The 25,525-nt window shown below is 36.7% G+C and overlaps 1 protein-coding gene and 3 gene segments (V, D, J or C); 1 reads left to right on the forward strand and 3 right to left on the reverse strand.

The window, feature by feature from the left end:
• LOC121881008 overlaps positions 1–25,525 on the forward strand; it is a 153,383-nt gene that overhangs the window by 60,339 nt on the left and 67,519 nt on the right. For 2 of the 18 annotated variants that reach the window (XR_006091691.1, XM_042388671.1), the window contains exon 3: positions 9,899–9,941. The exons of 8 other annotated variants lie outside the window; for them this stretch is intronic. Coding sequence is in view for 1 of the 10 variants with exons in the window: in XM_042388671.1 (XP_042244605.1) it covers positions 9,933–9,941 (9 nt within the window). In the remaining 9 variants the exon portion in view is untranslated. 8 more of the 18 variants (XR_006091684.1, XR_006091688.1, XR_006091687.1 and 5 more) reach the window with 8 other exon arrangements.
• On the reverse strand, positions 1,280–21,937 carry LOC121881032. The segment is given in 8 exon segments: positions 1,280–1,379; positions 1,522–1,628; positions 1,756–1,779; positions 1,879–2,226; positions 2,930–2,975; positions 6,031–6,047; positions 21,031–21,321; positions 21,605–21,937. Coding segments are annotated over 8 exon segments (894 nt in total).
• LOC121881012 lies at positions 8,213–9,455 on the reverse strand. The segment is given in 2 exon segments: positions 8,213–8,758; positions 8,866–9,455. Coding segments are annotated over 2 exon segments (441 nt in total).
• On the reverse strand, positions 18,016–20,898 carry LOC121881014. The segment is given in 2 exon segments: positions 18,016–20,458; positions 20,715–20,898. Coding segments are annotated over 2 exon segments (420 nt in total).

The raw sequence follows: 25,525 nt of genomic DNA on the forward strand, positions 1-25,525 counted from the left end.
TCCAGCTGTTTGCTCAGAGATGTGCAGGGCGGGGGGTTGGTGCAGAGATGCAGGTGGATTCTGTGAACCGGAGGTTGTGGTAAAGTAGAAGGTTGCACCTTCGTCATTTCTCAGCACAGAGAACGATCTGCAGGCTGCTCTGTGACCACATCCTCTCCTCTGCTGTCGCTCTCTACTCCTCTGCAGGGTTTCAAGCCCCGGTTTGTCTCCCTCACCAACAACAGCTTTGACCTCCTTCTGTACACAGATGAGAACGTTGATTTCCTGTTGTTATGTGGTAGACTCACACTCTCACATTTACTTTATTACTGTGAGTCTTTAACGTAAAGGAAGATGATCCTTATTCATAAAGATAATATAAACTGTCATACTTAGTTGTGCAAAGTGGAAAAAACTCAGATGAACTCACTTTAATCAATAATTTATAAAAGAAAGAATATTATAATTCAGATTAGTCGTCTGGATTTAATTCATCACTTAAATGTCACCAGAAAACAACACTTCAGTCACCTTTCAGTTTGCTCATTGGAAAATCTTGTTATGACCCAACTGAAGCAGCTTGTGATGTTTTCCTGAGATAAGGTATTTCAACATGAAATATCTGATTTCTCAGAAAACAGGCAGAAAGGCGAGCAGCTAAAAATACCTCACACTATCTCTGGAAAAAGTGATGTTGAGTGTAAGATGAGATGTGAGAGCAGTGACAGGGGTCAGTATCCAAACTACATATCAGCAACAATTTGGAGCAACTGACAAACTTATCTGTCTAATCCTTTCTTTCTTTCTTTCTTTCTTTCTCTCTTTCTTTCTCTCTTTCTTTCTCTCTTTCTCTTTTCTTTCTTCTTTTTTTTGTTTTTTTGGAAATGAACCACTGTGTATGAATAGTGCGTGATATGAAGATGAATCTGGTTTAGATAAACACTATGTAAATAAAGTCTTACTGCCTGAATCTGTCATGAGAATCATTTGTAGGACAAACTATAAAAACTCAGTAGGACACTCAACATTTATTGAATAAATGAAAGCAAAAGCTTTTCAAGATTCTCTGAAATACTTTTATTGAAAAGAAAATGTAGCAAACAAGCAGTTTACAACCACACACTAACACACATTATACAGACATATTTATAAAAACGTGATGCCAAAGTATTTTTATGCCAGTTATAGCTTTAAGATTGTAACAAAAATATGCCTGAAACTGTTCATCTACTGTGTGCAGAATTACTATTAAAAGCGCGAATGCTTTGTAACACACAACATAGTGGAAATATAAGAAATATAAGTTCAATGTTCTCAATCTTTATTTACAGAAACTAACAGAATCGATCTCTGAGAGTTCACTTGTTCAGGCTGCAGCTCAGCTCTCAGTTGTGCTTTCCCTGCAACAGAAAGAGAAGGACACAATGTCTTAATGTCATGAGCTCTTTTTACTTATTATTCAAATATATGGAGCCAGTTTTTATGTCAAGTACAGGAAACTGAAGCTAATCAAAGCATCTAAGCAACAGAAACAGAACAAACCTGAAGCTTCCACACCAGAAACACAACAAAGGCTCCATAGACGCTGCTCTTGACGATGAAAACACCGTAGGAGAGTTTGGCATTATTTGTGATCTTCAAATATTTGCCTGCAGAAAGTTCAAATACTCACATAAGTGACATGATTCAAAGACTAATTATTCAGTTATATGTATATCCTTATATAGGTAGAATTAATGCATTGAGGTGTACAGAATCAAAAAATAATATATTTACCTCTTGTCATTGTCACCTCTTTAGCTGATAGAAGAATAAACATGGATTAGATGAGTACAGATGACCGTTTACATGTTTTCGTTGCAAAAATTTAATTAATTTCTGAGTTTTACATCAACATACCTTTTTCACCAAGAATTGAATCCCGATAAGATTTGGTTTCTTTTCCATCAAAGAAGCTGACAATGCAGGTGAAATGACTGTCAGGTGTGTACCAATCATTGGCAGAGACCCTCAACCTACTGGTGATGCTGTAAGTGCCTCTTTCCTTCAGGGCAGTGTTGTCCGTCGCCACACCATTGATGACATTCACCCCATTGATCTGCCAGAATACACTGACATGGTCTGGGTAGAATCCAGTGGCCACACAAACTAAGGTCTTCCTCCTGTGCTCGTATTTCTGCTTGCGACATTCTTTTGGCGAAGGTGGAAGCACTTTCACTGTTGGTGGTGTTACCTCACGGTCATTTTCTATAAGGACATGAATCATTAGATTAGAGTTGCATTGTCAAAATCCTGGAGATCAACAACAAAACAATGTATAATTGTAACCTTGAAAATCCCAAATACACCATGATCATTGCAGGTGGCCAAACTCACATTGAGAGTCATTAAGATTTCATTTCAGATAAATGTTATGAAGTTATTCCAGTGATCTTACCAACAACTGTTAGCCTGGTTCCTTCTCCAAAATAAGCAGGATAACTGTCAGAGCACACTGCTGACTTGCATGTAAAAAACTGACACTGACCTACAAGGACTGAATGAACCTCTAACTTCTTTACAGTATGTCTACAGTACAGTCACAATATCACAATTATCACTTACTGATTCATTCACTTTGTATATTTTTTAAAAACTTTTTCCCTACATTTCTTTACCAATTCAAGTAAATATATTTAACTTTGTTTTGAAACTGAGACAGTGTTGGCTGTCATGAATATTATAAACTGCAAAAATGTCACAGTTTAAAGGTTAGAAATTAACTATAAAAGTCAAACTCTGATGCCTGGACCAAACGTAGTGTGAGATTCTTATTCTATAGATTTTATATTTTCTTTGGCACTTTTGACACAGTACAACTCCAGAAAATCACAGAATAAGACATTAAAACATTTACAACAATAATTTTGCGGATTTGGATTAATTGATATGATTTCTATAATTTTCTTACCCAGGACTGTTAGTCTGGTGCCACTGCCAAAGTAAGCAGGCTCATTGTTGTTCACACTGATACAAGGCTGTAGAAAAACTGCTCAACCTTTCAGCACTGAAAGCTGTAAACTCTTTGTGTTTACTTTCACATAAACTAAAAACCTTCATGTGCAGAAAATCTGCAAATAATACATATTCATACAAAATGAACTCATTACGTAAAAGAATTAAACGTCTGGTTTGAGATCCATTCAAGAGAGATAAAAAACATCACTCAACTTTAACCTGATATAACCAACTGGTTTGCTGTTATATCATGTAGAATATTACATCAGTATATATTCAATGATAGTTTTGTCTTACCTAAAACAGTGAGTTTAGTTCCAGCTCCAAAGTAAGCTTCTGACTGAGAACTCACAGTATTTCATAGTGCTTATAAGAACTCACTGAGAGTAATAATCTGGGCGTTGAGCCAAATGTTTTATTGCTGCAGTACTTTTACTGGAGAACATAGACAAGACTTGTTTTACTGACACAAACTAACTCCTGTATCAAGTTCTTATACAGTATAAATTGTTTTATGCAATTGAATAAAAGGTCTAAAGATATATTTTTTAATACTGACCATTTTTCTTACTCTCATAAATTAAAAAAGCTGTGAATCATGCTCTGTGAGATTATTTTTGCAGGTTTTCTTACCTAAAACAGTGAGTTTAGTTCCAGCTCCAAAGTAAGCTTCTCTGTTGGAGCACAGAGTGTTTCAATAGTAACAAAAACTCTTTCTACTGCTTCTCTATCTGTTACCCTTCAAATTTATTTCACTATTTGACTTGTTAAGACTTCCACTATTTTAGTTTACAAAACAAGAAAATCATCTTAGACTTATTTTTACCTTTTGAACATATATTCATGCTTTTTGTGGCTATTTTATGATTATTAAACCTAGTAATGGCTGTAAACAGTTTTATCACTCTTACTGTTTTGGAATCATCTTTGGAGTAACTTTACATTTTAAAAACATCTTAACGAAACAACACCAGAGTAATATTTAATGAACTTTTAAATGATTTCTTACCTAAAACAGTTAGTTTTGTTCCAGCACCAAAGTAAGCCTCTGAAGCACCAGAGTCACAGTGCACTTGATCAGTGCTCAAAACAGCCCAAGATGCTGCTTTGACTTTGCTTCTTTACTTTTTTAGATTTATATTAAATGCAACTTTCTTTTGCAGTAAAACCAAAAGCTTTCACTATAGCCTGTGTTTTTTTTTACATGATGCAAGCAAAACAGTTTCTCTCAATAATCAGCCTAAGTAAAACATAAATAAATGTTTAACTTCTTTTACATATTTGACTTCTCTTACAGGTGGATTCATGGGGGAAAAAATTGACATCTTACTTACCAAGAATAGTTAGTTTTGTGCCTTGGCCGAAATAAGCTTCGTTCTGACACAGTGTTTCAGCTTAACGCCAAAAACTACTGAGCTGAACTTGAACTCAGGTGCAGTAAGTTTCTTAAGGAACGACTCAATTACAAAGCTTTTTACATTTGTTCTGATTTCTTACCTAAAACAGTCAGTTTTGTTCCTCCACCGAAGAAAGCTTCATTACCACCACCAGAGTCACAGTGCATTCAATCAATGCTCAAAACAGCCCAAGATGCTGCTTTGACTTTACTTCTTTACTTTTTGGTTGCCTTTTAGTATTTTTTGTATTAAATATCACTTTTCTTTAAATTCAGAAACCAACATCTGCTGCACTACAGTCTGGTTTTTACAGCTTGTACGCAATTTAAACTGTATCCCTCAACAACCAACATGTAAAACTTCAATATGTTTTATTTGCCTCACAAATGGATTCATGAGAAGAAATTTTGACATCTTACTTACCAAGAACAGTCAGTTTTGTGCCTTGGCCGAAATAAGCTTCGTACTGACACAGTGTTTCAGCTTAACGTCAAAAACTACTGAGCTGAACTTGAACCATAAAGACTAGATGCAGTAAGTTTCTTAAGGAACGACTCAATTACAAAGCTTTTTACATTTGTTCTGATTTCTTCTTACCTAAAACAGTCAGTTTTGTTCCTCCACCGAAGAAAGCTTCATAACCACTAGAGTCACAGTGCACTGGATCAATGCTCAAAACAGCCCAAGATGCTGCTTTGACTTTACTTCTTTACTTTTTGGTTGCCTTTAAGTGTTTATTGCATTAAATATCACTTTTCTTTATATCCAAAATCCAACATCTGCTTCTCTACCGTCTGGTTTTACAGCTTGTACACAATTCTAAACTGTATCCCTTAACAACCAACATGTAAGACTTCAATATGTTGTATATACTTTAGAAATGGATTCATGAGAAGAAATTTTAACGTCTTACTTACCAAGAACAGTCAGTTTTGTGCCTTGGCCGAAATAAGCTTCAGCATTGACACAGTGTTTAAGCTTAACATCAAAAACTGCTGAGCTGAACTTGAACTATAAAGACTCAGGTGCAGTAAGTTTCTTAATGAATGACTAAATTACAAAGCTTTTCACATTTGTTCTGATTTCTTACCTAAAACAGTCAGCTTTGTTCCTCCACCGAAGAAAGCTTCATTACCACTGGTTTCACAGTGCATTCAATCAGTGCTCAAAACAGCCCAAGATGCTGCTTTGACTTTACTTCTTTACTTTTTGGTTGCCTTTAAGTGTTTATTGTATTAAATATCACTTTTCTTAAAATCCAAAAACCAACATCTGCTGCACTACAGTCTGGTTTTTACAGCTTATAAACAATTCTAAACTGTATCCCTCAACAACCAACATGTAAAACTTCAATATGTTTTATTTGCCTCACAAATGGATTCATGAGAAGAAATTTTGACGTCATACTTACCAAGAACAGTCAGTTTTGTGCCTCGGCTGAAATAAGCTTCGTAATTGACACAGTGTTTCAGCTTAACATCAAAAAGCACTGAGCTGAACTTGAACTATAAAGTACATTTAGTTTCTTAATGCACCACTCTAATTACAAAGCTTTCTTCAACTTTTCATCATCCTTCACTTACCTAAAACAGTCAGTTTTGTTCCTTTTCCAAAATACGCTTCGTTGGCATTGTCACAGTGCAGAAATACTGAGCATGAAACTCCTCTGTCTTTCTCTACCAGAATTATCTTTAGATAGTTTTCATTAATCCTTCTATCAATACTGAGACTCTAAAGCAATGTGACATTTATCAAAACACATTAATAAACTGGAATATTTACCTAAAACCGTTAGTTTGGTTCCTTGGCCGAAGTAAGCAGGATTAGTGTTGGTCACAGTGTTCTAACTTTAGCTCAATAGTTCAGCTTTTTCATGACAACTGATTTTTCCTTTAATGTTACACAAACAACTCAACTTTTTTATGTTTGTTTAAGTGAACTGAAGTTGTGAGAGTTCTGACTTACCCAAAACTGTGAGTTTTGTTCCCTTTCCAAAGTAAGCTTCGGCTCCAGTGTCACACTGAATCCCTCCTCAACCAAAAAGTCACAAAACTTTCCATAATCAGCATGTTTAGAAACAGTCTAATAATCCACAGGATGAAGAAGGTTCAAACATGCAGGATGAGCTTCATAATGTCCAAAGATGTTTTATTTTTGTCAAGATGAGTAAAACAAACATCCAAGTTCTCAAAACATGAATTTAAAGTCATTTAAAAAATATTTTTTCAGCCAAATTTCCTCATTTAAATTGACTTTACAATACTAAAATGGTCTGACATCCTGCACACCTTCATAATATTGATGTTTTCTGCTCTACCAAGTATCCAAAGTAGCATGTAGCAGTCTACACAATGGATGTTAATGGGAGGAGGTTTTTGTACGGCGGCTCTATAGGATTGTATCACCGTGGCCCCCTGTCCCCACGGTGAAAAAGCATCACACAAAAACCTGAAGTCTCTTTCGTTGCCTCCTCTTCGCTTCCCCCACCCAGCTTCCCCATATCTCAGCCTCCATCTCTCTCTGTCTGTGAGAGCAGCTGCACAGGTCGGGCTGACTGACGGCTGAACCAGCTCCAACCTGACTGCTGCTATTTTTGTGACAGCTAAGAAAAGAAGCAAGAAGAATAGAAGGAAAAGAGAAACTGTGTTTGTTTTTAGCTGCTCAGAGGAAGTGACATCTCTCCTGGTCACACCTCTTTATCCCACCCAGCTGTCAGAGAAGAGAGGAGGCGCATTTACTGAATAACATACAGCGACAGATGTGGCTGATAATGTAGGATATGGAGCATAACATTACATTAAAGAAATCAATTTATTAATTGATATCAGTGATGATGCAATAATGTTTTCTAATGATTTTATGACTGATATGAGAAAGAGAAGAATCATAATGTTAATGATTATGTTATTAATCAAGATTATCATTATAAATGAATTATTAAAAATGTTACATCATTTATGACATCATGAGGCACAATGTTTGTCAAACAGTTTGTCATTCCACTGTGTAAGAGTTCATTATATTATTATATTTTATATATCCATTTGAAAAAAGACAGCACCTATCAGTTATTACATTATCAGCATCAGACATCAGTGTGTTCAGTGAACAATCTGTTTCTATTAATAAAAAAAATAAACATTAAATTAAACATTGAATTAATGTTATATCATATCATAGCATATTATTATCTGTATTTTGAGGGCAGACTTTTTTTTATCAGACAGTTGGAGATACTAGAAACATGGTGAGAGAGAGAACAAAGGTCCCCAGCTGGACCTGAACTCAGGATGTTGAGGTTATTACATATATATCATCATATGTATGAATATGTATATATGTATGAGTTGCATACAATATAACTGCTATATGATATGCACTTCATACTTATAAAACTTTTTATGTCTTTTTATTTCTTCTTAATGGAACTTACTGTGTTGTGAGGCATCATTCACACAATGTTATATCACAGCTGCTCAGGAGAGGTCATTTATTTTTAAGGGATTTTAACTGTATCCTACTAATTCTTTACTTTAAAGCCATTTTAATTACACTAAAGATTAGAATGGCTCCTTAAATATAAATGTAATCCTACATGAGTCCAGTAGAGGTCAGTGTGTGCTAACCTTTTAAACCTGATATGCTTTTAATCTTGTCAGGAAGCACAGAGAGAATTATAATAAAATAACAAAGTAGAGACTTGACTTGATTGTGACACAGATGAGAAAGCACAGAGGACAATAATACTGAATGTGACAAATACTTAAACACCTGGTGCCTTATCTGAATTGATCAGCTCTGTGGTGCTGCTGAAACATGACTTGCGGTGAGTTCTTGTACCTTCGCTGAATTAATAGATGTTCATTGTGCTGTTGTTTTTTAAACATATTTTTTTCTGTAATTAATGGTCCGATCCTTATTTTCATGTCACATTGATGTTAGTTGTCTATCATGTCTCACACTACAACAAAATCCTGACTCTCAGAGTTCAACACATTGGTCCTTGTCACTCATCCCTCCTCTTGGTTTTCTCTTGAGGTTGTTGTTTAGCTGTTGAGGCTTTCTGAACCACTGTGCTATACTGGAGGCACAGTAATACACAGCTGAGTCTCCGGCTTCAGCAGAGTGTATCACCAGAGAGGAATTAAGCACCTCAGGCCGCGTCATGGTGTACTTGGAGTCATTGAAAGGAGCTTCAATGTTTGTTGAACCTTGACCAGCAGAAAATGATACCATCTGTATTTTTTCCCCACTGCTGCTTTGTCTGTACCAGTACATGTTGTAATATTGATCCTCATCTTGTTCACACTCCAAAGTTACAGTCTTGTCTCCTTCACGACTGATTAAAAATGGAAGCTGTTGAATTTTCACACAGACAGAGAAATCTGGAAAATAACAAAGAAGACAACAAGTAAACAAACAACAACTAAAGCAAGAAAATCTTACAAGAAAAAACATTATTTTTCTTTCAATTGAATTTCAATGTTCTCACTGGAGAAGATAAGAACTGCAACCAAGAAGACGTTCATTTCCACTGTGGTCAAAGGTTTTAGAATAAAAACATCAGAGCAATCTACATTACAGTCATAACTCTGTCTTCATTTACTGCTACTGCAATCAAAACATATGAAATATGATCTGATCCTCCCTGTCCTCTCTGTTTTTCAATCTTTAACCATGAACTCCCTGCCCACATTCATTCACTTTCACACAGTCACGTGGAGAAGTTTGTCAGCACAGCTACACTCTCCTAGTGGACACTGAACTGCAACTGCAGCCTTTCTCAAGAGCTCTGTGAGTGGTCCCTGCAGGACTTTAGAGGAGATTGTGAAGTTATTACTGAATCTACAACAGATCAGGTTGTTAACAGGGAAAAAATAAGCAACAATCTTAGCTGTTTTGTTTGATATCAGACATCAGTAATGATAACTGTGCATTAAAATAATATCAGTGAGTTTGTATATTCAGTAACTGATTAAAGTGGTGGTCAGAGAGTAACAAGAGGTGGAATTGAAATGTAATTGATTATCCATTCATCTCTCACTGTTTTTCTTCTGCGTTTTATGGGTGTTTTGTGTGATGAGCTTACTGAAGTCTTACTCAGACACTGGGTTCACCTCTTGCCCTGAAATCATTTAATTTCCATTATTTGTGTAAGAAAATAATGATAAAAAGAAAACCTGTTGCTTTACAAAATGGTTACACAAACTGTCAACAAAATCTCCTGGGATAAACAAAGGTTAAAAAAGCTTTTGCTGGAATGTGAACTTTTAATGTTGTGGGCCCATTTAAATATTTGTAATATTGGGCTTTACAAAGAAACTTGACTGAGAAAATCACAATCGAGCCAAACATGAATTAACATGCCAATTACATAGCTGTAAACCCTTCAAGTCATTAAAAACATCACAGTTTGTTGCATTTGACAACTTGAATCTCCACAAACGGAACACTAGCTTGTTTTTTTACTTTGCACACAGAAAAGAAACCAGCTGAAAATAATTTATTCTGCTCTGTTTCAACAGCTTCATAGTTTTTGCATGGAGAGAAGATAACGTCATGGATCAGGTAAGCATTAAATATTCACAATTGTACAGTTGTATCTGCAATATAGCAACATAATAATTGTGAGATAATGACATCCATCATTGTGGTGGTAGAGATATGATGAACTAATATATTTAATGAAATCAATATAGGGCCAGTATGTCATATTATCTTCCATTAATAAAGCTCAGGACTTCAACTGGAAACATATTATTATCATTGAACAATTCCACTGTAACAATAAATCAAATGAACCACAGCTCCTTCCTGCTGTGAGCCATCTGTGACTGACAGACTTGATATTTGTACGACTGTCTGGCCTGTGTGCATCACTGTGACTGGCAGCACAGTAGTAGGTGCTGCTGTCATTGAGAAACAGCTCAGTAATCTGAAGGGTGAAGCTGTTTTTGGATGCGTCTATAGAAGACTGGAAGCGCCCCACAGGTTGGTCATACTGTGTTAGGAGGAACTTCATCTGGGCTCCATAGTGGTTTTGTCGGTACCAGAGCATGGTGTAGCTGCTCATGCTGAACCCTGGACCCATGCTGCACTCTAACTTCACTGTGACTCTTGGGTGAGACATTTGATCTCCAGACTGAAGAACTACAACACTGAGACCTGCAGCACATGAAGGATGATGTTTCATTGTCTCTCGATGTACAGAACATTAAATGGAATGATGGATGATGGAAACTTGATAAACTTTCATACACAAAACCCACCTGAGTGTAAGAAAAGCAACAGATAAAGGACTGTGACAAACATGTTAGCAAAGAGTCTTCTTCCAGCTGAATGATGCAGAGTCATACATCACTTTGTTCAGCACAAAGGAAACATGAGGTCACATGATCACATGATTGGAAAGTAGGACTGACTGTAATTGTCATTCAATTTCTTTTTCTGCATTGATTTGAGGATCAAGACATATTGTATTTGTATTTTATTGTATATATATTACATTATGGGACATCAACATTATTCTGCAAATATAAGCAGATTAATACTTTTGCAATAGGTGCATTTATATTTAGAGGCTGCATGTTCAGTTACTCCATCATATATTGTATCTAGTAATCAAAGGAATTAATCAAAGGTACCTTAAATAGCAACAACAATACAGCATATTTTCAACTCTTAAATATCTGAAACTCTGAGCAGCAGCTGTCATTAGTTTCTATGCCACAGCAGGTTTTTAGTGAAGCAATTGTATTAAACCACATCACTGTGTGCTGGCAGCACAGAAATACACAGCCGAGTCTGATGAATTCACTCTGCGGATGATCAGAGATCCTCTCACTGCATCTTCACTTGTCAGATTAAATCTGTTTTTAAACTGGTTCTCGTAGTTTGGTTCACCCTGCAGGACTGTGTGCCCGATGAGGCTCATAGACTGACTGCTCTGTTTGTGTTGGTACCACAACATTACTTGAAGGCTGCTGTCATCATGACTGCAGTTAATCCTGAGCTCCTCTCTCCCCTCCTTCACAACCTGAGAAGAAGACTGTTCAAAGGTAACAGTCTCCACTTTACCTGTGAAGAAAATCCATTCAAGTTTATGATGATATATTGTTTGAATATAAGTACCTAAATTTGTCAGAATTCATCACTGAATCTTGGGTTGAAAAATACACAGTCGTATAGACACATTATATTCAGAGAAAAGTGCTGATAATTGATGTTACATTGAGTAAAGGCTTACATGTAAGCATGAGCAGTAAAAATCCAGATGTGCATAAAACTGGAAGCATCCTGGAAATACAACTTCAATCAATTTCCTGCTCAGTATAAGAACAAATAAAATTTGAATTTTTCACAACTCTCTCACAATTACAGGTGGAGCATCTGCAACTTTTTAGCCTATATGTCAAATGACAGATGGCTAAGTTCCTCTCCTCATACACCACACCTCCTCTTCCCCACCTTCTTCCTCCACTAGCAACTGATCTTGTGACTGACAAAAATATTTTTTTCAGCCTGCCTCTGCCTCTTTAGTGAACTCTTTTCTTTTTTTTTTGACTGATTACCAATGTATGCATATTTTCTTGGTGCTGTGGTTTTAAGTCATGAAAAATGGCTGATTGTAAAGCTGGAAAATGTAAAATGTAAAGTTTTTCAAGTGTTAACTAAACTAAACTAAAACCCTTTCTAACAGTCTAAGTCCAAAGCTGTTAAAACTAGAGCTTCATGTACTGAGTTTTTTTTTTTGGTAATTGAGTTATTTAATAGTATAACAATTTAATAATCACTCCTGACCCCCTTTAGTGTTTGTGTTGTTTTGTTGTTGAGAATAATGTTTTATCATTGACAGTAACATCCGTTGCTTGTTTGCTTGTACTGTAAACATGTTCAATTAAAAATCACCTGTTGAGTTGATTGGATGAACCTGCAGACTGGTTGGGTTTTGGTGGAACGTGATTGGTCACTGCTGAATTTGGCGGTTTGCTTAAATGGACAATGCCCCGCCCACTCGTAATGCTGTTAATTTTGAAAAAGAAAAGAGAAATGAATCGTAAAAAAAGTCAAGGCACACTGCCTCCTCAAGGTAAAAAATAAAAGTTAAAAACTTTTGTTATACTCGCTACTTGACAAAAACAGCAACATTTTGTCGTGTTTAAAAGAATAATTTAGTTTGTAAAACTAGCGTAAGACCGCCCTGAAGACGTTATTTGTCACTTCAACGGTTGTTCCTAACGCCAACGGTTGGCCACAAAAATGCACTGGGGGGAAATTTTCTGTTGGGAATAATTTGGAAATATTCCCAAAGGGTTTATTCTTCTCCGAGAAGCCGTGAATCTCAGCTTTTCTTCAACAAGGTAGGCATTTGATACTTGTGCTAACGTGTATATGCGGTTGATGTTTTGGCTTTGTTAAATTGGTGTTTGAATGCTCGGCTAAGCTAACGTTTGAATAGCTAACTGATGTAATTTAAAGCTGACATTTTGATAGCTAACATTTGTGAAGCTGTTGGTTAACATTTCCTCCTCTCTTACTGTCATGTGTTTGATATCTTGGTGTTGGTGCTGCTGTCTGCCAATTTTTGCTCACAGAAGTAGCTAAGACATTGTGTCTGCTAACTAGCTTAGTTGGCTTACTGTACCTGTTAGCTACTGTTGAGAGTCCGAGTGTCAGTTAACGTTAATTTCCACATCAACGGTTTTTAGTCACATCAGCGGTTGTTTTGAATCCTCACCCAACGTTTTGCCATAAATGTGAAACGTTATTTCAAGTCTGAACCAGAGTTTCTCTGTTCTGCTGTTGGGTTCTTGTGATTTTTTCAAAAGGTTTAGCTTTTAGTTAATAGTTTAGCAGTTAACTAGTCTTCTTGGACACTGGTGTTGTATCAGATTCCGCCCCCAGGAATTATAGGAATAGGAATTTCAGCCACTGCAAACGATTTTTTTTAATCAGACTTTATCACATACCTTACTCATACTATTACCCCCATAGTGACATGGTCACAATTTGTGACAGCTGTTAACCAACCGGACTATGACCTTATATAACGTTACCGGTATTCAGATATAAATATCTCATCTAACAGTTGAACTCTTTGGTCTTTTATAGCTGATCCTGTCACGTACTCTGTCAGGTCACAAATTCCTGTACACCAAAAACACAGATCTCAAAGTTTGTGATCATATCTAAACACTATGGAGGTACCATGTTTGGTAATAGCTGTCAAGATAAAGTATTCAATAAAGTATGATTAATAACGTTTTCAGTAACAATATAGCTGAAATACTTATTTAGGTCACAGATTTAAATGCTCTTATACTCTTGTCATCTACATTTTTGTAGGGTTGGGATTAATTGAGTATTAATTTATTTTAGTGGCTGAGTTTTTTCTTTTTTGGTTGTTGTTAGACAGTTTGAGTAAACTCTGTGGATCTGTTCACTGTTATTGTCTTATTGAAGATGCATTTCATTTTCATAATGACAAAAAACCCATAGAAATCTGTTTTTGTTGCGTTGTTCTGTTGTGACACAGTGTTTGTATTTTGATCTTCACTGATGTCAACTTCGGTAGGTAGTAAAGTGTGCATTTATTCTGATTTTATTTTATTTTATTTTATTTTATTTCACTTTATTTTATTTTATTTTATTTCTTTGACTGTGAAGCACTTTGTAACTGGTGTTTGTGAAAGGTGCTTTATAAATAAACTTTGCTTGCTTGGTTGGTTGCATATAAGCACCAGATTTGGATTTGGACAAATTTGGCAAATCTGAAATAGCTGGGATGTGATGCAGTGTTAATGAATATGTTTTTCTGGGGGGGAAAAAATCATACATTTTTTGCTTGTATATTGCAGCCTTAAATTCCACCCCGGCCATTGTGTAATTAAAACGTTACTTATCAGTAACAACTTGAACGCTTTCATATGTACATTCAGACTGTCTGACTGTGAAGAACCATTTTATTCTCTATCTGTTGTGTTTAATCAGAGAATGATCAGAATGATCAGAGTTCCTCTCACCGTGTCTTTTCTTGTCAGCTTGAATTATTCTTCAAACTGACCCTCATAGTTTTGGGAGTTTTCATATCCATACCCTATTAGGGTCATAGACAGACTGTCCTTTCTTTGCTGATACCAGAGCATTAATAGAAGGCTTGTGTCATCATGGCTGCAGTTAATCTGGACCTCATTACTCTCCTTCACTATCTGGGGAAGAGACTGCAGAAATGTAACAGTGTTCACCTGACCTGTGGAGAAAGCAGATTTAGATAAAACTGTTACTGATGCAGAGCATGAGGATACAATATTTGCATGTATATTTAACACAATTGTTCAGCTTGTTAAACATAAATAAAGAGTAGTTTTATGTAGTTCACAGTGTAGTTTGAGATCTTACAATAAAAACACATGAAGAGAATAGGAAATGTGTGTGCAGATGAAGACATTGTCAAGCACTGATGTGAGAAAAGGTATTGCCCTGAGAAAAATAAGGCTCAGGGTAAATAGGGAGGGCGTTGTGTCTGTGTTGGTTAATTCATCACCACATTCTCTTGATAAAAGCTGCATGTCATGTGCTGTGTCTCCACCTAGCGGTTGAATCTCCAGTATTCTGCTGTGCTGTATTTTGCGTTCTTGATTATAATTAACTGAGTTTCTGTAGACTTGTGTGGTAAGCATTGTCAGTGTGAATTGGATCAATTTTCTAGATCATCATCTAGACTTTTCAACAAGTCATCATACTTGTTTTTCAGTGATAATGACCCATGCGGATGTTTCAAAAAATGACCTGTATGAGCATTTTCTGTCTTTTCACCTTTATGGTTAAGTGGGCATTAAAAAGCCCTGACTTAAAACAGCTTAAGAACGTTGGGGACATGTTGTTTCAGGTAAAAAACAAAACAAAATATATTATATAAAATTCTCTGAGACAGGATTTTAGAAGTATGGAATGTTATCACAGTAGTATCATTTTATTCTTGGTTGTACAAATTGTGAGGTAAACAGTAGAAATATTTATGTTAATCTATCAGGAATATGTACTATAATTGCACATATTTGATTGGCCACCACAGCCCAACCAAGACCCCATCCCCCGCGTGTTGACTGGTCTCATTCAAATGAATGAGGGGGCCGTGTTTATAATGTGGAGAGAGCTGGACAGTAAGATCACATAAATCTATGACTGAGAAGAGTCATGGCATCACTACCAATCAGTCAGTACAAATTATCCTGATCTTTTTAATCAATTAAACCACTCTGAAATGTTCACTGTGCTGTATATTACATTATTATCATATTTAGTAAATGTTATGATCTTTATAATACTTGTGTTCATCGTTTTCTAGTAAATGTATACAGTTCTGTGAAATAAAAGGAACAACAAAACACCCCATTATACTGAACCAGTTAACAGTAATGAAGAGTTTTTTAGTTGGTGGTTTTAGTGCTTTACTGTTGGTGTGCTGTTATCTGCTGGATCATTATGGAGGTTTTTGTACGAGGGAGTCACTGTCTTTATTACTGTGCATACAAGCTGCACCAAAATATTCTCCGCTGTCTTCAGGGTGTCTCAGGTTCAGGATGTGAAGATAAGCGGTTTTCTCTCCATCTCCGCTCACATTGAAGCTGCTGTTAAATGGCGACTCAACTTTGGGGTTTTTATATCGCATGTAGGCAATCAGCTTTAGAGCTGTGTCTCCTGCTGAGCGCTGATACCAGAGAATAGTGTCATAGCTCGGGATTTTATGTGTGAAGCTCAGTTTGACTTCATCATTCGGTTTCCACAGCAATTCACCTGGCTCCTGAAAAACTTGTTTTTCTTTACTGAGGTAAACTCCTGTAAACAGATAAAAACTCAGTGTTAAATAGTGCTGTAATGTCTTATTCCCAGTGTAAAAAACCTTATTATACGCTCGGATTAAATAACTGGGAAACAGCAGTAAGAAATAAGTAATCAATGAAGTGTACATAAAGTGTAAGTGTACATAAATATCGCACCGCAGTTCCCTCAATATATTTGAGACTTAATTTACAGATTAAATGGAAAAAGTGTCTTTATGAATGAGCGATACCTTTAATCCAGAACACAGTGATGATGGAAATAATGAGATGAGATGGCATCATGTTGAATGTGAGGAACCAACTGGAGTCTCTGTTGTACTTAGTGGATCAGAAGGAGTCAGGAAGTGATGTAGAGAAGTCATACACTGACACTGAGAAACTGTCTTTCATTCAGTCTGTCTGTTGTTTTAAGGAGGAAATCTTTGCTTTTCTTTCTGATAAACGGTGGGCTCCAGTAGATTTCTTGTACTGCTGGTTACTGAAATGTGGTGATGATGGACTGGTTGCCTATTCTTATTAAAAATCTGTATATTTTTGGTGGGTGGTGTGCAGGGTCAAGTTCATGGTTATTACCACAAAAACTAGACTATAAAAGCATATAAAGTCATATAATGATGATGTAGCTTTTTTTGTTGAATCATATAGTTCTGGTCTGCAGCCCTGGGCCTGGGAACCACTGGTTAAAAGTATTTAAGGCTTTGGTTGGGAGGGAAAACATACTGCTGTTGAGTGTGAAGTATTAAGCTGTTTATGTGTTTGAGGCAGGAAAGGGAAGTGAAGTGGAGTAAATTATAAACCTGATAAACAAGAGAGATAAGTTGTCAAATCAAAGTAAAACCCCAATATGTCAAATGATCATGGAGGGATCATTTTCACTTCAACCCACATCCAGAGTGCAAAGGGGAAGAGGTTTTTGTCAGAAGCAGATGGGTGTTTGACATACTGTGCCTCCCTGGCAGCACAGAAGTATGTTGCAGTGTGTTCAAGTGCTTTTAGATTGATTATGGAAAGTGAACCATTTTTTGCTTTGTCTCCACTCAAATCTCCATCTAATTTGAAATGTTTCCTAAACGGCTCTTCCACGCCGTCGTTTGTGAACTGCATATATCCATATCCAATGAGTTTCAGAGCTGTGTCTCCAGGAGACTTCTGGTACCACAGCATCACTCTGTAGTCAGTTTGTTCGTGGGTGCAGAGAAGCTGCACGTTTTCACCAGCTGTTTGGATGACAGCAGAGGGAGACTGATGGATCTGAACCCCCAGAGAGAAACCTGCAAAAGAAACGAACTCAGGGTTTATCTGCTTGAACAAAAAAACAAAGTATAAACTCGTTGATCTAGAGAACAAACCTCATTACCTATAATATGATAATAAAGTAGAAAAGAAATCATTATGGTTCTTTCTCCTGTGCAAATTCTCTGTTGACAAGGATACAGTAATGATGATGATGAGAGCTGACTATGACTGGACTGAATATGAAAAACACCAGCAGGGACATGAGGAAGTGATGTAGAAATCACATGACAGAGAGCTTGACTGCAGGTGGCTGGTGAAAGGTGTTTTCAAGACTTTACTCCAAACCACAACTGATAAAGGATGGTGTTTAGTTTTTGTCTTGTTAGAAAGAGATCTGTCTCAACGTGCATATCGAGCTGCACAGTAATGCACTGCACTGTGCTCAGACTCTTTGAGGTTAACTATTAACAGAGAACAGTTCTTTGCTGTATTTCCACTCAAATCTCCAGTAATATTGAAATATCCTTCATATAACCTTTCATAGCTTATTCTGCTATATTCCACATATCCAATGAGTTTGAGAGCCTTTTCTTCAGATGGTTGCTGGTACCACAGCATCACTGTGTAGTCAGTTTGTTCATGGGTGCAGACAAGCTGCACATCATCACCAGCCTCTCTGTTGAGAGCAGAGGAAGACTGATGGATCTGAAATCCAACAGAAAACCTGCTGTAAGCAGAGTTGGACAGATTATTGATTTAGGATGTGAAAGTAAATACAGTGTCTCATTTCACAATGAAGCAGTTGTTACCTGTGAGTAAATAGCAGAAGAAAAATCTAATCATCATGGAGTTACTCGAAGGTCGTGGATGAAAAAGTTATGAGTCTTTGGTGTTAGTGTCACATTTAAAGAGTAAACAAATGTGATGTAGAAAGGAGGAGTGGTTTAATTAAGTTCCATATCGAACTGATATCTATATATATCTTCCTTTCAACTGATTCCCCCACAAAAATGTTTTCCTTTTCATTATGTATTAGAAACTGTTCTGCGATGGCTTGCCTGGTAAAATGGGAAGAAACTAACAAAATAGAAACACAGCTGCATTAGTTACTGTAATGATATGATTACATCAAATCAAATTACAACCTCAACAGCAGGTGTCTGGGAGCAGTTTATTTCTCATCTTACTCCAAACCACCAATGATAAAATACTATGTGGAGTTTTTGTAAAGTTCAGAGGGGATTTATGTCAGCGTGCTTCTCTGGCTGCACAGTAGTACACTGAACTGTGCTGTTGTCCAGGTGTGGGAACTAAAAGAGAGCCATTCTTTGCTGTATTTCCACTCAAATCTCCAGTTATATTGAACTGTTCTTTATATGTCTCTTCCATCATTACATCTTTTAAGTACAAATATCCAATGAGTTTCATAGCTGTGTCTCCAGGTGACCGCTGGTACCAGAGCATCATTCTGTAGTCAGTTTTATCATGACTGCAGAAAATCTGCACTTTGTCAGCAATTTTTGTGATGAGATCCGAGGGAGACTGATGGACCTGAACACCCAGACAACCACCTGGACACAAAACAAAAATAGAGAACTTATTTACATTGTGATTTATGATAAATTACACTAATGACATATGCAAAGAAAGTAATGCTTCAAGTTATTACCTGCCAGACAACAGAAGACTAGAAAGCAGATCATTTTGACATCCTCAACAAAAAACATTTTTAAATGCCTTTTAGAGTTTTATGGATTCAAGTTTCTGGGATCTGACATCAGATATCACTGTCACCATTTGCAACAGAAATCCAACTCGTGACTTAATGGGGCTGACTGAAGTTTGAAAAGGAGAAGGAAGTGATGAAACGCCATCACTGTACATTAGCTGGCAAAGATGAAAGCCTGAAAGGAAACGCAGCTGGCTGGGAGGAGTCTGTTCAAGTTCCCATTCAAAAGCATAATAGTTGATAAAAGTTGTTTCAGAGTTTTTGTATGAAGCAGAGAGGATCTGTAGTCAGTGTGCATAGCTAGCTGCACAGTAGTACACTGCAGTGTGCTCAGGTGTCTTTAGGTTGGTTATAAACAGAGAACTGTTCTTTGCTGTGTCTCCACTCATGTCTCCAGTGATATTAAAATGTTCTCTGAAAGGCTCCTCGTGCTCTATGCTCTTTTGATACACATGTCCGATGCTTTTCAGAGCTCGGTCTCCAGGGGATTTCTGGTACCACTGCATGAGTCTGTAGTCAGTTTTTTCATGACTGCAGACCAGCTGGACTTTGTCTCCAGGTTTTCTGAGTAGAGCTGAAGGACTCTGGTAGACTTCAACAGCCAGACAAACACCTAGAGAAAGAAAACATGAGTGAACAATGTAGAAACTATAGGTGAAGAGGTATTCCTGAATTGTAAAAGTGATTACCAAGGAGCCAAAAAAAAAAGAATAATGTGAGCATGTTGACTTGTTTTCTGAATGAACAGTGAACACTGAGTGACTCTAAGCTCTTTAGTTATACAACAGTTACTAAAGACACCTAACACCTTCCCCTCAAAAGCAGCTTCATAAGTTTCACAGTGTTACATGTGTTGAGTATTTCTGGAGCTCCAGCTCCACCTACAGGACAGATATAAAAGTCAGGATTTTAAAAAAATCAGCACATTTATTGTGAAGCAGTTTTTGTTCAGCTGCTCATACTTCTCACATCACTGTGTTTGCTGATGGCACAAAAATACACACCGCTGTCTTTCAGCTTCAAGTCATTGACAGTGAGAGCCCCGGTCTTTATGTCATCTTTGATGCCTACATATTTGTTTTGAGGGGCCATCCCATAGTCTGGCTGCCCATCAAAAACCATGTAGACAATGAGGGTCATGATCTCCCCTGGACGCTGCTTGTACCAATACATCTGGTTATGACCAGCGTCTTTATTGTGGCTACAGTTCATCTCTGCAGATTTGAACACATTACTCCAGCTGATTTCAGGGTATTGGTTCACATCCTGGCATTGACCTGCGTGGAGAAAATATAAAATTCAATATAATCTGCATTTCTTTTGGAAAAATGTTTTACTTTTTGTATTGCATACATGTGAACGTAAAAATATTTTACTGAAATCCACTGATACTGAAAGATAGACAGCCCAGTTTTGTAGTCAGAATTTGAGGCTGCATGTATCATCAGCCGATGTTTCCATGTTAATAAATAATTATAATAAATAACTATCAAACCTACACATCTCTTATACGGTTAATCTGTTTTTTTTCACCTTGAAGCCACAGAGACGAGACTATAAATGTGATGAGAATTTGAGTCATCATAGTGATCTTCTTAATATGAGATCCAGCCACAGTAGACATGCTGAATGACTGAGGCTGTTTTTTATAAAGGGAGGTGGGAAGTTAAAGGCGTTGCTCCACAGAAAGCACCTCCCATTAAAATCACTGATCTCAATCACAAGAAAAACCAACATTGGTTAGGATGGTTTATTCCAGGTGCAAAGAGGCTGTGAGCTGTAATACAAAGATTAAAACTGTGATGAGGTTTTTGTACTGAGGAGCAGTGATATGTAGCACTGTGTAAACTAGCAGCACAGAAGTAAACTGCACTGCTGCTCAGGTTCAGTCCTTCAATTATTAATGTGCAGATCTGGTCTTTACTGGCACTCCCTTCTATCGTCACATTCACACCAGGTTCTGGACTTCCTTTGTTAAAATCCATATATCCCAAGAGCTGTAGCTGTTTGTTGAATTGCTTGTACCAGAGGATTCGATTGTAGCTGTCAATACTGTGTGAACAGCTGATTTTGGCGGTTTCTCCTGTTTTGTTGTACATGTGAGCTGGAGTCTGGTAGACTTGGTCACTGAGAGAGGAACCTGTAGAAAAAGCACCAACAATACACAATCACATTAAATGAGGATGAATACTATTAAATAGAAAATTGAGTAAGCACAGGACAGGAATTGAACATGATAAATAGAGAATATGTGGAGAAAACATTATGTATTTGATTAAATCAAAGCCCATATCTTTTTCTTGAACCTCAATCCCAAAATGTATCAGAGTCTATAGCCTGTAACTGGAATAGCTGATTGTTGTTTGCCAAATTAATATAAATCCACCTTTTTAAAGAAGAAATGTATTAAAAGACTTCTGTACCTGAAACCAGAATAACATTAAAGGCGATGCAGAAGAAAAGGATCATGTTGTGTTCTGACCAAATTTAACACCAGTTTGTGTTTTCGTCACACTTTATGCTGGTATGCAGATACTTTCCACCTCCTTTACTGACTAAACCCTCTTATCAGGAAAACAAACACAACTTCTTTAAAGTGGGTGGTGTCGTAGTGCATTCTCCACCTCTAAACATTAAAACCATCATGTCAGCTACCACCACACACCACAGGCTCAATGAAGATATACTGCCACCCTGTGAAAGCAAGCAAAACAGCAAAGACCTGTAGTAATCCCTGCAAACGTTTGTACACAACAGAGTATTTGTAAAATTTTTTATTTAACCAGTAGTTTTTAAGTCCTGTTTGAATTTTACAGAGTTTATTTTATTTAGCTGTGGCCCTTAACGGATGAAATAATGCATGTTTGTTTTTTTCTTTGTACATAACAGCTTTTACAGTGATTAATACTTGAACTTGCAATTATAGTATTAAACCACAAATTTAAAAACAGTCACAATCATATATGAAGAAGAGTTAAAGGTATATACATATGTAAAATAAGTATTTTTGTGTTTCTCAATTATTGTTGGTCTAAATATTATAAAGTAAACTCGAGGACATGTCTAAAATGTAGACTTGGTTGTTTAGAAACTTCTGGTAATGTATTATGAATTTATATGATCGGACAGTCCTGCTTTTAATGATTATTTATAGTAACAATAATAACAATAACAATTTCATATTTTTTTAATCATGAAACATTGTCATTATCATTTTGAATGTAAACATACAAGCAGGTTGATATGATATATGTGGTGAGAATTTAAGACATCATAGTGATGCTGTTGAAATGAGATGTAGCCCTGAATGTCTGAAGCTGCTCTTTATAACAGGAGGCTTCACATACAGAACCTCCCGTTATAATATCTGATCTTTGTGAGAGGAGACCAACAGTGGTTAGAACGAGTTAATACAGGTGCAAAGAGGCTGTGAGCTGTAATACAGAGATAAAAAAAACTGTGGTGATGAGGTTTTTGTACTGAGGAGCAGTGATATGTAGCACTGTGTAAACTAGCAGCACAGAAATAAACTGCACTGCTGCTCAGGTTGAGTTCTTTAATTGTTAATGTGCAGGTCTGGTCTTTATTTGCACCACCTTCCATTGTCACATCCACATCAGACTCTGAATATCCTTTGTTAAAATACACATATCCCAGGAACTGTAGTTGTTTGTTGAATTGTTTGTACCAGAGGATCTGGTTGTAGCTCCCAGAACTGTGTGAACAGCTGATTTTAGCAGTTTGTCCTGTTTTGTTGTATATGTGAGCTGGAGTCTGGTAGACTTGGTCACTGAGAGAGGAACCTGTAGAAAAAGCATCAACAAAAACAACACACCATATAAGAATAAACACTGGTGAATCCATTAATGTAACAAAGCTAAAATTGCAGCACTGTATAATATAAAAGATTTGATGACATTACCTGAAAACAGAATAATATTTAAAGTAATTTGTAGGAAAAGGATGATCATGTTGTCTTTTGTTTGGTAATAATTTTACTGTTGCTATGATTAGCAGTGTATCAGCAGATATACTGATTATTTCCAACCTCCTCTTTGCACAAACCTTCCATCTGCAAATAAACATGTACATGGGTGGTGTCATAATGTTTCCTCCTCTTGACATTATAACCACCACCATCACCACTACACACCACTGGCTGAGTATAAAGGTCCCATTAAAGATTTACTGACAGACTGTTAACTTTCTCATTCCCAAGAACAAGAAAATTAACTTTTTTCTTTAGTAAATCTTTGTGTTAAATTCTGATATGACTTCAGGACTTATATTTTACAGTGTTGTGAGTCCAGATACATTAAGTCTACATTATGTATTCTTGTCAAGAGAAGCTTTTTGTGATTTAAATGCTGCATTGTTTTCCCAAATAGGGTTAAAAAACACACATATAAAGATCTGTGGAGAAACACTGCGCCCTCATGGATGTAATAGTAATAACATCAAATCCAGGATCTCATGTTGAACCAGCTGGCTGATGTGAGTTCAGTGTGTCTCTGCTTTGCGTTATCAGCAGGTGAATGATTGTGATTGTGTAACTGGTTTCATGAGAGAAGGTTTTTGTCAAAGACAGAGGGTTTGTGCAGCACTGTGCGTCACTAGCAGCACAGAAATACACTGCTCTGTCCTCAGATTGACTCAGCTTTGGAATATGAAGAGATGACAGACTTCTCCCATCACCACTCACATTATGAGTCTCTTTGAATTTATCTTCAACAGCTGGAGAAGAGTATTGTACATAACCAACAAGAGCCATATCACTTTTCCCAGCAGACTGTTTGTACCACTGGATCATATTAAAATTAGTGTTTGAATGGCTGCAGTTTATCAGGATTTCTTCACCAAGATCTTTGATCATGGCTGCTGGAGTTTGATCAACACTGTTCTTTGAGAGTTCTGTGAAAAAAATGTGAAACAAACAACTTTAGTGGAGAGAAAAACCTGCAGTGAACATATTTAGAACCATATGTCATAAGTTAATGTAATATTACCTGTTAAACAGAACGGCAGAGCTGCTAAATGTATGAGGAGTCTAATCATGATCCAAATGCAGATGAAAACAAAACAATAATGTCAAGTTCAAACTGAGCAGAGCTGTCTGGATGTAAAGGAGGAGGAGGAGTCGACATAATGGACGTCACATCTTTTCATCAGTGGATTTATACAGTCTACTGTTGTGTTAGTTAATACAGGAAAACGCTGGTTGGATCAAACAAATAATTGGAAGATGATAACTTTGCTCTGTTTTTGGTGGTGGGTATATTTTCACTATTCTGACATGTATTTTAAATAAATATTGAACTGAATGAATGAATCAATAAATAATGAACATAATACTCAAAACCTAGGTGTACAGTAATATAATTTATTGTATATTTTCTTGTTATCAAATATTTTGAAATGTAAACATTTGTTGAGCACAGCTGCTTGAAGTTTCTTGTGTTCCCTGTTTCAGTATTTTCATGTCCCTTTTATATCCGAGTTATCTGTCTTCTCATTAATTCTTGGTCTTTAAAATACTCTTTATTCCTTTCTCCTCTCTCTCTAATCTGATGTTGAAGTGATTTTCATCTTTTTCAGTTTATATGTTGTTAAAGTGTTTGTAATGATTGTGAATACAGTAACTCAGTCTTGTGTCTTGTGGTTTCCAGTCTAATAATCGTTCTTCTTTGCTGGAAATTTGGCCTCACTGAAGTCACTTTCATATGTATGTGGGGGATTTGGGGTCATGAAAATGTTTTGCTTCATCCTTTCTCCTGGCTGCTGTCTGTACCAGTACATGTACCAATATGAACTGCCCTTAGTGTGACTGCAGTTCATTGTTGCAGACTGACTCACGTTCCTCCACAGCAGAGGGATCAGTGTGACATCACTCCCATTAATTAGACCTGTGGAGGTAAAAAAAAAAAAAGTTACAGAACCACCAGTGAGTCCTCTGTATGCAGTCAGAACATAAAATCATCATTATGTCTTTAAAGCTAAAGTGACAGCTTCTCCTTTCAATCCTCAGCCTCATGATGTACAGTACCTACAATACAGAGCAGAGCTGCAGAGAGTTTGATCAGACCAGCTGGGATCATTATTGTGTTCTGAGTAAAATGAAAATGAGAGGCACTCAGTCTGTGTGATGGAAGGTGTGACGTTACAACAGAGTTTATTTCTGTGTTGTAAGTTACAGGTGAGAGTGTGGCTGTATTGTGAGTTGTTGTGTGTTGTACTTGAGGTCCTCCTACACTACAGCAGATAAATACAGTTGGTAACAACTTGCTGAGGTTTTTGTTCAGCTGTCAAGTGCATCTGTATCACTGTGTTGACTCACAGCACAGAAA

Source organism: Thunnus maccoyii, chromosome 16 (assembly GCF_910596095.1).
Source record: "Thunnus maccoyii chromosome 16, fThuMac1.1, whole genome shotgun sequence".
Taxonomy (NCBI): domain Eukaryota; kingdom Metazoa; phylum Chordata; class Actinopteri; order Scombriformes; family Scombridae; genus Thunnus; species Thunnus maccoyii.